This window comes from Artemia franciscana, chromosome 11 (assembly GCF_032884065.1).
Source record: "Artemia franciscana chromosome 11, ASM3288406v1, whole genome shotgun sequence".
NCBI lineage: Eukaryota > Metazoa > Arthropoda > Branchiopoda > Anostraca > Artemiidae > Artemia > Artemia franciscana.
Window position 1 is genome coordinate 39277450 of NC_088873.1, and position 13247 is coordinate 39290696.

Below are 13247 nucleotides of genomic sequence, written 5' to 3' on the forward strand. Positions count from 1 at the left end.
AGAGTTGTTAGTAGTAGTTGTAATGCCAATATGTCCTTATTCCCAGTTTGCACACATATAACTATCATTTATAGGATATTGTTGTCCCCGAGACAATAAGACCTATCTGATTTTCTGTTTTGTTATGTTGTTTTTTTCATTGAGCTATTGTGCTAAATAACAAAATAAAAAATGAATTCCTATGGACATACTATCAACAGGGCACATTAACAAAGGTGTAATGAATTTAGTGGAGGTTGGCAAAATTAGCCATAATTGAGACAAAAGAAAATAGTTTAGTACTTCCAGCTCAAGGATAACCTGACACTATTTTATGTATTATTATTGCTCTTACTAAGGATAAATATAACCAAGTCTAATTTTGTCATTTTCTTACGATCGCCGGATTTTTACCCATGGATGAAGGAATTAAATACGTCTAATAGAGTTATAAAACGGACTGTTTCTTTAAAATACATCGGGATTGTAATTGATGAAACTTTGACTTTTTAGCACCATGTAAGTTTAACTAGTAAAATTCTGGCAAGAAATCTAGGTATAATGAAGAAACTCAAACATTTTTTCCTAAATCTGTCCTCCGCCATCTTTATTTTTCTCTTATACACCCGTATATACTTTATTGTTCAAGTATTTGGCTCTCCACTTTTCCATCTATCCTTAAACCAATGAGAGCTCTGAGAGTTAGGCTTTTAGCAGGGATTCCTCCTCGTCAATCTGTTCGAACCTTGAAAATATTGCCAGCGAGCCTCCGTAAATTTTATGTATTGTGGGTTATTTTCGGATTACTGCAGGATATTCAACCACGCTGTTTTATTGATCTATTATGCATTAGGTCTTTTGTTCATTCACACGATACAAGGGGTAGTGTTGATTTAGGTGTACCTAGAGGCATTTCTTCCCGTTCATGTTTTTCTGTTTTATATAGATGTACACGGAAATGGAACAGTTTGACAAGTAATATAAGGAGAATTAGAGACCCTGTTATATTTCGAAAAAGCATTAAGGAACTGCTATTTGTAGATAATGATTTTTGATTCATTCGTTTATTGTATTTATTGTGGGAGTTATGATGATGCGTAGTTCCCAGAGGAAAAGTAAAGTAATGATTTTTTCATTTTTATAGTTGAGTGTGGTGGTATTAGTGGTGTTGGTGGCCTAGTATTCTTTTATTTTATGTATTTTGTTTTCTCTATTTCCCCCTCGGACAAGCTTTGCTTTTGAGGGGAGGTAGTAACCATTTTTGTTTATTATCTGTTTAATGAATAAATCCTTCCCTCTTTCTTAAATACCAAATGAAAATCATATCTTAGATTAAGATACACAAACTAATTTTTAAAGAATTGTCTTTATTTATTTGTATCCTTTGGGTCCAAGTATCATACAAACTAAATCAAGTTTTCTTTTTGGCATTCTTCTTTACAAAATTTCTTATATGTTAGTTCATAGGTGTATTCCGTAGTACTTAAAACTTTTCACTAGAAAGAGGTGGTATCTATTGAAATATTGCCGCATTAATTTAATTCTTACTTAATTCCAGGTCCAATAGACTTTGAATTTAACATACAAAATCAAGACATTTTATTGAAAGTCTATAGCTGTAGTATTTGACAATAAAAAGAATTAATTGAAATACATCTTTAGGGTCCATGAAAGTAGAAAAAGTGTGTTAATGCAATCTTATTGAGATGCCAATTACATGTTATTAACTTTTTTCATGTCATAGATTTAAATGGATTTGTTTTTAACTTTTTTTAAATTTGTTTTTTTGTTTTTAAATTTGTTTTAATTTTTTTTTGTTTTCAATTTCAGCACAGAGACACTGTTGAAAACAACCCTGATGTTCCATTTGAATTCTCTGAAGATAATAAAAAGGTATGTTCATAAGCTTCAACCCTTTTCAGCTCCGTTAAAAGAACATTATAGAATACTATTTCCTAATATTATTATTATAAAATTAATTTAAAAATTAAATAAAAATTTAAAAGTCAAACTAAAAAAATAATAATTAATAATATTAGTGAAAATTGATTATCTTTATGGGAAAAAACAATAAAACAACCAATGGAAAGCGAATCTGGTATACCAGATAGGCTGGTGAAAGTTATACACGCTTGTCATGATTAGGTTTTGAAAAGAAAGCTGTTTAAAATTAACCACGCTTTCATTGTCAAAGTCAATTTCCATGTATAAACCTGTATAAAATATCAGTCATTATCATTCAAAGCTTTCCAAAATACTATACATCTCTTGATGTAATTGGTAATGACATGAAAAGAAACAGAATTGGAATTTTTATATATGTGTGTGCATGTATTGGATTGGGGATGCTTCTTGACTACCAAGGTCCTTGCGCCGCCCCTGCTGTGTGTTGCTGCATCTGAGTTCCAAATATGGGTTCCCTATTAGAAGTTATATGGGTCATAAGTGTGTTAGTTTGAATTTACCGCCAAATACCAGTAGTAAGAAAGAATTCCCCCTCATGGGCCAGATTTGCTTTCCAAGTCATGCCAATTTTGTCTTCTCGCCATTAACGATCTTTCAACTTTCCGTTACTCTCAAATTATGGAAATAAACTATGGAAGGCTAAGCCAGCTTCCATTTTCAGCTCGCTAAGAAAAGCCTTTTGAATTTCCAGAGGAAAATAATAAAGTGTGTTTACAAAGTCCAAACCTTCTAAGCTTAGGTAAAAGGGTGTTGGGAGTTGACTACAGGGGAAAATCAAGAGAAGAGGCAAAAGAGGAAAATATGGAGAAACTATAGAAAAATAATAAAGTATATGCATGAAGTTCAAACCCTCTAAGCTTAGTCTAAAAGGGTATTGGATGCTGACTACAGGGGAAAATCAAGAGAAGGAGCAAAAGGGGAAAATATTGAAAAACTATAGAAAAGTAATAAAGTATGTTCATAAAGTTCAAACCTTCTAAGCTTAGTTGAAAGGGTGTTGGAAGCTGACTATAGGGGAAAATCAAGAGAAGGGGCAAAAGGAGAAAATATATAGGAAAATAGGGGAAAACTATAGAAAAATAATATAATGTATTCATAAAGCTCAAACCCTCTAAGCATAGTTTAAAAGTGTATTGGATGCTGACTCGAGGGGAAAAATCAAGAAAAGGGGAAAATATATAGAAAAATAGGGGGAAAATATGGAAAAATAATACAATATATTCATAAATTTCAAACCTTCTATGCTTAGCTAAAAGGGAGTTGGAAGCTGGCAACATGGGAAAATCAAGAGAAGGGGCAAAATGGGAAAATATATAGAAAAATAGGGGAAAGCTATAGAAAAATAATAAAATATATTCATAAAGTTCAAAGTTTAGTTAAAAGGGTATTGAAAGCTGTTTCAGAGGAAAATCAAGAGAAGGGGCAAAAGGGGAAATTATACAGGAAAACAGAGGAAAACTGTAGAAGAATAATACAATATATTCTTAAAGTTCAAACCGTCTAAGCTTAGTTAAAAGGGTATTGGAAGCTGACTACAGGGGAAAATCAAGAGAAGGGGCAAAAGGGAAAAATATACTCGACGTAGATAATTTCGAAGACCACACTGCCTTTCCATGACGAAAGTAAAACAGTTCAAAATAGGGATGATACCTTTTTATTGACAGTGAATAGATATATAATTATTTAACTTGATATTTCGAACACATATACAGTGTTCATCATCATCAGCAGTTTTACTGCTGATGATGAACACTGTATATGTGTTCGAAATATCCAGTTAAATAATTTTATATCTATTCACTGTCAATAAAAAGGTATCATTCCTATTTTGAACTGTTTTACTTTCGGGAAAAATATAGGAAAATAGGGAAAAACTATAGAAAAATAGCACAATATATTCATGAAGTTCAAACCTTCTAAGCTTAGTTAAAAGGGTATGGGAAGCTGACTACAATGGAAAATCAAGAGAAGGGACAAAAGGGGAAAATATATAGGAAAATAAAATAATATAAGGAAAATAATATACAGAAGACAAATTTTTTTGCTTTCTTTGTCGAAAATTTTTATAGGGCCAACCCCCACCCCCACCCCCCCCCAAAAAAAATGCCAAATCTGGCTATAAAAAAATTAGTATATATGTGACACTTCTCTAGATGTGAAACCGTTAATGAAAGTGTGGTTATTAAATGGGTAGAAAAGACTGAAATTATAACAGTTTTTGAAGTTACCTCCCCCACCCAGCTTGGTTACAGAAAAGCTAACTGTTTTAAGAAAATAGTTTCACACTTTAACAGTAAGAAAACATTCTTGTTTCGGCTGTTTGAAATCATCATCATTGTTGTACCATTAATATACAATGAAATGTTTTCTATTTCTGACAGAATGTCCAATTTTTATTAGACATAATACAATCTTTCATACATTAAACTCTGATGCTGTTACTCATGGAAAGGTTCTATTGCAATTGGACATGTCTTGAATTGATTCTAGGGCTGGAAAAAAAACACTGCAAGCTCTTTGGGAAAATACTACTACCAGAAATTGACTGTCGCACCAAGCCGTCAGTAGCCAACATAGTAGCGCTTGCTCCTCCTCCACCCAATTTGTCGAAAACTTTGTTCTTTACTATATCACAATAATTCGTTTTTATCAGTCCAGTCCATTGGAGATGTCCTGCTTTCTGTTTGGCCAAAACGGACAAATTTTCGCAACCCATCACCTTTCATCTGTAAAAGGTGAACAATTTTAATTACTGATTAAAATTGACAGCTGATTTTTTGACGCCTGGTCAGTCGAACCAGATAAATAAAATGTTTTGGTAACCAGCCATTAAATGAAGCTATCCATCGTTTCTTCTTAAGATACGTTTGTAGGGAATTTCAATTGATCCATAAGCCTAAAGATTGTAACTTGGAAACTAGTGGTTTGTAGTTATCTTTTTAATGAATTCACAAGCCACGGTCTTAGTTTAGCTAGTCCAATTTACCCATAAGCCTAAAAATTGTAATTCGAAGAATTATTGGCTGGTAGCTCCATTTTAATGAAGTTAAAAAGCCACGACCTTTGTGTTTAGCCATTTCGGATGTGATTTAGCCACTGTGCTTGATCCTTTCAATTGCTCCATAAGCCTGAAAATTGTAATTCGAAGAATTATTGGCTGGTAGCTCCATTTTAATGAAGTTAAAAAGCCACGACCTTTGTGTTTAGCCATTTCGGATGTGATTTAGCCACTGTGCTTGATCCTTTCAATTGCTCCATAAGCCTGAAAATTGTAATTCGAAGAACTAGTGGCTGGTAGTTACCTTTTTAATGAAATCAAAAGCCTCAGCCACAGTTTTTAGCCATTTCGGATCTATGTTTGGCCATTTCAATTGACCCATAACCCTAAAAATTTCAATTTGAGGAACTAGTGGCTGGTAATTACGTTTTTAATGAAATCAGTGCCATAACCATTGTATTTACCATTTTGAATTTTTGTGTTAGCCAGTGTGTTTAGCCACTTTAATTGCTCCATAGGCCCAAAAATTGCAATTCGAAGAAGTAATGGCTGGTAGTTACCTATTTAATAAAGTCAAAAGCTACAGACACTGTGTTTAGCCATTTCGAATCTGTTTGCCACTGTGTTTAGACATTTTTCATAAGCCTAAAAATTGTAATCGAGGAACTAGTGGCTCGTATTTATCTATTTAATAAAGTCAAAACCTACAACCACTGTTTTTAGCCATGTTAATTGATCCATAAGCCCAAAAAATTGTACTTTGAAAAACTAGTGGCTGGCACTCAACCTTTTTAATGAAATTACAAGTCAGAACCACTGTATATAGCCATTTCGGATCCTTTCTATTCGATTTACAATAGATTTTTTCTATTTAGATTTAAGACAATTGAAAATTTGAAAAATTGATTGAAATTGAAATTCAATAAAAAATTGAAAATTTTAGTTTGCAGAGTGGAAATAAAATACTATATTTTCAACACATGAGTTGCGTTATGCACAATACTATAGATATAAGAAGTTATTTACCTCAGACCATATATCTAATTATCCTATATTAGCAGATTGGGACCCAGTGTGTACAGGTTTATTCCATGCTGAAATAGCTTAATGTATTTTCCATGCACATGCATTATTGGACAACGGTTCTTTTCAATTTACAACAAAGTATTAATTATTTTTAATAATTAATATCAGAGTATTAATTATTAAAATAATTATCAAATTAAAATAATTATCAGATAATTAAATATTATCATAATTAATAATTATCAGATAATTAATATCAGATAATTAATAATTATCAGATAATTAAAATAATTATCAGAGTATTAATTATTTTTAATTTTTACTGGACGTTGGTATTCTCGATACTAACGACATCTTTCTGGTCATAATGTCACCCATCTAAACGCTATTTGCTTTTACAGAGAATTGATGCAATTATGAAGATTTACCCTGAAGGACACGAGAGGGCTGCTGTAATTCCATTGCTTGACTTGGCTCAAAGACAACATGGCGGCTGGCTACCCATTTCTGCCATGCACAAAGTAGCTGAAATTTTAGATATGCCAAAAATGAGAGTCTATGAAGTAGCCACTTTCTATACAATGTTCAATAGGTAATAGATGTTTTAGATTCAGTTTAATTCAATAGAACTTCTATCCAGAATTAGCTTATTAGAATCTATTGTTGGAACTTTGTTGAGTTGTCTTTCTTCTACTAAAGAATAGTATATCATTACAAATTTGGGGTCTTCTTCTCCTAGTTGTGAGCTACTGTACTGTCTTATCTTGGCCTGTTTTGGAGCAATAGTTTAGGAAATGCTCACAAATCTTAATAGCAGGGTCGTATCCAGGATCTTTTTTCATGGGAGGATTACATAAGGATTTTTTTTGGAGGGAGGGGGGTACAAAAAACTTTAAAACGCATCAAAAATTTGTTTATATTCATTTTTGTTACGCTTTACGAGCCAGACAAACATTTTTTTTGGGGGGGGGGGCATTCAACACCCCTCCTCGCCACCTGGATACGACCTTGCTTAATAGTGTGACTGTGGACGATGTTTCACCGTCACCCTGTTACTTTTAGGTGACTGTGTAGAGAAGCAAACACAAAGCTACAACTATTAGAAGAAGAGTCATAACAAAAGAAAACGCGTGGTATATTTTTTTATTCAAAATAGATAAAAGGTAAACCCCCGAAACGTCAATAAGGTAATGTTCACCTGCACCGCCTCTTCCACTTGGACTCGAACATTTCTTAAACAGTTCCCAAATAATTTTTGACTTTATTTTTGCTTTTCTGGAAAATGTGACCCTTCTTCCATAAAAACTGCCTGCATGGAATTCTAGCTAGTTACAGCTCTGTGAATGCTAATTAAGAAACATTGACTATAAAGTCAAGCCCTTCCTCCTAGAAAAATTATTAATCCAATCTAGTCTCTCAGCTCGTCTTGCATGTAAATAGCGACAAAGACCACATTGCCTTTCCATCATAAGCATCAAAAACAGGAAGAACAATAGGAATTTCTTTTCGCAGGATAGTGGAATTCTAATAATTTCAAATAAACAATTTAATTCAATTATCAATAATAATTTCAATAAATAATTTCAAAATTGTGAATTTTCTAAACTCTGGTAAAGATAAAACCCCAGTTACTCGCCAAAGAGGGGTCTATCAAATTCCATGTGACTGTGGCAAATACTATGTAGGTAGAACTCACCAGAATTTAGAGAAAGCCCTGCAACAGCACAGAGATGATATCAACAAAGCACTAAATTCTAATATTGCTAGTGTTTCTTATGATTCTTCTTTAAGCAGCCATGTATTCGAAACCCCAGCCAAAAAATACTTTTTGAAGAATCCGCCCGTATTAGCAATGACCTAGGCATAAAGTAGGTTGTTCGAGAAATAATTGAAACCAGACTTAAGATTAATAATGATATTTCCTTAAATAGGAATTTGGGGGAATATTCACTAAATGTTCTATACACAAATATAATTAAAAACTACCTTACAAAGTATATTAAATACCACTAAATTAAATTTTACCACTCAATTAAATTTGATGGTTTAATATAAGTTTAATTACTTAATTAACTGATCTAATACAGATTGTTTTATTTAATTCAAAATCTAAAAGTTATTAAGTACTTGAAAATTTTCATTTTTGTATCTAAACCTGTATTCAGTGTGACGGTTGAGAAATTAAACAGAGGTAATTGAGTTTTCCAGCTTTTTAATGTCATCTGAAATATGTTTGTGTCAATGAAAGTACTGGATTGTGTGAAGTACTACTACTCTGACTCACCACTCACAGCAGCACCAAGCCGCCTGATGCCAGCACAGGTGCGAACGCTCCTTCTCCATCCTAAGCTGTTCAAGGACTCCATCTTTACACCCTCTTAAGAAGTTCCCATTTCACTTTAATATTTCCTTGTCGCACTCTCCCATTTGATTCGGGGACGACCTGATTTTCGTTTGGCCCTAGACGGTGGCCGACAATGGCAATCTTTGGCAATATGTCATCTTTCATCCGCAGAACGTTTTCTAGCCATCTCATCCTTTCTCTCATTATAGTCCTGGAAAGTGGGATTGAACTTCATTTTTCGCACAGCTTATTCTTTGAGATACGGTTAGTCAATCGGGTACCCAAAACAATCCGTAGACAATTTCTCTAGAAAACATCTTGCAAATCCTCCTCTGTTTTGGAGCGCCCCCGCTTCAGAACCATACTTGACCACTGTCATCACTGTAGCTTCCCACATTCTAATCTTTGTTCGCAGACTTATCTTTCTGTTCTTCCAAACTTTTTTCAAATGTGGAAAAACACCCTGGGCCTAGGCTATTCTGCTTTGAACATCTCACTGCACCCACCTCTTTACTAATAATACTACATAGGTAAATGAAAATGTCTACATGATCAATATTACCGTTACCCAACGTCACCTCTTCACTTTCACTCACTCGTAGACTTACCGACTTAGTCTTCTTAACATTAAATTTCAAGTATATTCTTGCAAGAATATACTTGAATTATGAATTATGTGGAATAGGAGGGTATATGCAGACACATGAGTATATTTTCTTTATTTTATGAAACAATTATTAGGATTGTGTCATGTTGTTACCGTTAACGATGATTACATTATCATATCCCTGTTTCTTCCCTTCTTATAATTATTTCTACAACATCAATTAATTAATTAATTGTTTTTAATCAATCAGTTAGTTAATTGTTTTCAAACTTTTTTTTTTAGGAATCCAATCGGAAAAAATTTCATTCAAGTATGTACTACTACGCCCTGTTGGTTGCGTGGGTCAGAGGATATCATGAATTGTCTCAAGAAGAAATTGGGTATCAACAATGGGGAAACAACTAAAGATGGCATGTTTTCTTTGCTTGAAGTCGAATGCCTTGGTGCTTGCATTAATGCCCCAATGATGCAGATTAATGATAATTATTATGTAAGTTATGTTACGTTTGCGTTTGGGCTTTTAGGTGGATTTTTATTTCTCATTCCCCAAAAGTGTAGTTCTTGATAGATGTTCCCAAATCTTCTTTGTTGTGTGAATTGAGCAGTGATAGTAGAAAGGAAATGATGTCATTTTACAAATAAAATTACAACATTAGTTTCTTACCTGAGATTAAAATCATAGTTCAGATACGAAAAATAAATTGATTGATTCAGGATCAGTTGCAGGGAAAGGTCCCTCCCCCCGAATCTCGGCATTTTTAAATTTTCACCTCTAACTTCTTGTTAAGTATATAGATTACCTGGTTCTGTAGTTTATTTTAATCTGTTCTCCTCCTCCCCATGATTTATGTACCCCTTCTAAATAAATTCCGGTGTAATTGTCGGATATCCATTAATATTCAGTTTGTTTGTCTCAAATGCATTAGTGTGGGTTTCTTTTCTGAAAAAAAAATGAAAAAAACCTCAAACAATGAGTTGGACAATATTTATGGCATGTGTCCCTGATAATCTAATTTCCCACAAGAAAATTAGAGGCATGGGTACCAAATTAAAGAAGGATAATAAAAGACTAGCTAGAAAAACCTTAAGAAAGAATCACCTTATCGTCTAATCCAAATACTATATTTAACAAATTAAGATGTCCAAAAGTCATCAAAATGAAAAAAAAAACTTGAAAAACTGAAGAAAATCATGCTCTTTAGTTTCAACTTCGTATTTCAAACCTAGGGACGAGAAAACTTGTAGGTATATACGCACAAATTTATTCTGAGGATTAAAATTCCTAAAAACAAAATTGTATGAAAATTGTTAAACTTTAAAGGTAGCCGTGAGACCTCTCAAGGCCCTTTCCCAATGCTTGCTTGCCCTGCTCCCCCCATATTGCAAAACTTTGTGAAACGTTGTTGATCTGTTTTTTAGGTATTTCTAGTACATTTGGAGGCAAAATACCCTTGAAGTTTGTTTTTATGTATTTGCCGTGGTGAATGGTGATTGTTGTATAGGCTCTAGTATCATCTAACATTTTACTGGGTTGCAAAATTTTATGATGTAAAAGAGAAAGAATAATGTATAATTATGTACTTATTAATTCAGATCTTCCTCTTTTGTATAATATTTTACAACCTAGTAAAATGTTAGATGATACCAGACTAGATAAGCAATTGTCTTTTGTACAAGGATTAAATAATATGAACTTGGATTTAGTTTCTTGGAGGGCCATTCAGTGTCGGATTGTTATTCAGTTACCCTTTCACAGCTACTTGGGAAGGGTGTTACTTTTATTTTATCTTTCTTATGCTTTGGTTTTATTTATTTTTTTGTAGCGTTTGTTTTTACAGTCTTTTACTATGTTTCTATCTTTGCAGTGTTCAACGGAGGTCTCAGACAAAATATTTACATTGCATTTTCGTTTTCACTGGCTGTAAATATCTTCTCTTTTTTTTCTTCTTATCGAGTTTTTCTCATCTAATATAATCTTAATAGTGATATTCGAATTATTCTTCAAAGAGTGGATCAGTTCCTCTCCTCTGAAGCTCTTCCTGCATCAAAGAGTAAGGCAGCTTCCATCTCCTCCACAGCCCTTGGCGGCATTATAAGAAAACATCCTACCTTGGGAACGAACCAAGGTACAGTCACCCTACCTGGAGGACAAAACCTAGACATGAGCTGTTTTAAGTTATTCAATAAATACTAATAATCAGATAACAGGTAGTATTTTTCTTGGTTTAAAAAATTTATATGTACTAAAACGTTTTCGTGTGGGACACTCATATTCTTCATTTGCCTTCTCGCACTATGACACCGAGGAAGAAATTTAAGGAAGCCGTTTTCGTAGGTTTCCCGCACTTTCTCTCTCCCCTCTTGAGTATAACGTATTTCTTTTGTAATTGCAGGAAGACTTGACAGTTAAAGACACTGAGGAAATCATTGATGACTTAAGGGCTGGGAAAGAGCCAAAAGCGGGCCCAAGGTAAATATTGTGTTTTTTCTAATTAATAATTAAACAATTAGAACTTAAAGCCCTCTGGAATTAAAAAGAGCTGATATAATTCTATTATTTGTACAGCCTTGTAAGTTACTTTCAATGAAAATAGTTCCTTAAAATTTGTTTTCACTCGGTTCCCTTTGGTTTTCGATTTTGAACAAGACTTTGATTTCATAAAAGAAGTTCAGATGTCTTTGACAGCGGAAATTTTCAAAAGTCTATTTACATTATTAAAAAAATTAAATGTAAAAATCAAAGATAATTGAAAATGAAAAAAGAAATAATAGGAACAAATTCAGAAAACGTTTTAGGGACGATTTTTTTTATGGAAATTCAGTTGATTGGATGCATAGAGTTTTGACGGCTTTCCTCGGTGTTCTCAGAGTTTTTTGTAAATAATAGAAAAAAAACTCCTACAAAGTTTTGTGTACAACCTCCTAGCATAACACCATGATACTGCAAGTGTTGACGTGAATTGAGTTGTGAATTGAGTCATTGAGTTGTGAATTCACAACTCTATCGTAATCAACAGCTACTTTGCCAAATGTCTTTATCAGGTTTTCTTCAACCAAAATAGAACCACAACTAACACCATCTATATTATTTTCGTGAGGGTTATTCTTTGTCCTTTTGAAGTTTATTTCCAAGTTCAAAAGTAGATTAAATTAGATTAATAAAGTTCGTAGTTCAGTCGCAAGAGCTTGGACTTTTAATTAGGATTTCAAAAGTTCAAGTCCTTAAAGGGCTTTTTTTTTATCGTGGTTTTATGCCTTCTATATTGTTATGTGGAGAACCTTTCTTCTTTAGAGCTGACAACGGTAGTTCTTAACCAGTACTGTTTTTCCTGTTATATTGTACAATATACAGTACTGTATATTACAAGTGTTGACGTGGCCTGTACCAAGTTTTCATCTGTGTGACTTTCAAACGGACGTGGTTTCATTCAAAGCACAAGATTTAGCAGAGGATTGTACACAGATGAGCAGTTGATTTTCAATGTCAAATGAATAACCAATAACAAAAAAGTCTAATAACTTGGAAATGTAATTAAAAATGCACATAAAGTTCTGTACAATGTTCTAGTATAACCCCATGATATTTCATGTGTTGACGTGGCCTATGCCAGATTTTCATTTGTGTGGTTTACAAACTGACGTGGTTTCATTCAAATCCCAAAATTTAACCGATGATTGCACGCGTATGAGCGGTTGATTTTCTCGAACGTCAACTAAATAGCAAAAGAACAACAAAAAACGTAAATAACAAGGAAAGTAATTAAAAATTAATATAAAATTTCCGTACAACGTTCTAGCATAACAACGTGATGTTTTAAGTGTTGATGTGGATTGTTCCAAGTTTTCATTTGTGTGATTTTCAAACGGTTGTGGTTTCATCCAAAGCACAAGATTTAACAGAGGATCACACATTTGTAAGCGGTTGATCCGCCCAAACGACAACTGAACAATAAACAAGCAACAACAAAACGTTAATAACAAGGAAAGTATTTAAAAATTAATACAAGATTTCTGTACAACGTCCTAGCATAACCCCTTGATGTTTTAAATGTTGACGTGGCCTGTTCCAAGTTTTCATTTGTGTGATTTTCAAACGGATGTGGTTTCATTCAAAGCACAAAATTTAATAGAGAATCACCCGTTTGTGAGCGGTTGATTCGCCCGACCGTCTACTGAACAATAAACAAACGACAAAAAACGTTAGTAACAAGGAAAGTAATTAATAATTCGTTATAAAGTTTTAGTACAAAGTCCAAGTATAACCCAATGATATTTTAAGTGTTGGTGTGTTCTGTGCTAAATTTACATTTGCACGATTTTTAAACTGA

General features: G+C 33.3%; 1 protein-coding gene across 1 annotated transcript in view; it reads left to right on the forward strand.

Annotated features, from left to right (window-relative positions):
- Positions 1 to 13247, forward strand: part of LOC136033205 (NADH dehydrogenase [ubiquinone] flavoprotein 2, mitochondrial-like) — a 35345-nt gene that overhangs the window by 20300 nt on the left and 1798 nt on the right. The window contains exons 3-6 of the mRNA XM_065713916.1: positions 1810 to 1872; positions 6370 to 6560; positions 9202 to 9409; positions 11313 to 11389. Of these exons, the coding sequence (XP_065569988.1) occupies positions 1810 to 1872; positions 6370 to 6560; positions 9202 to 9409; positions 11313 to 11389 (539 nt within the window). The remainder of the gene's footprint in view (positions 1 to 1809; positions 1873 to 6369; positions 6561 to 9201; positions 9410 to 11312; positions 11390 to 13247) is intronic.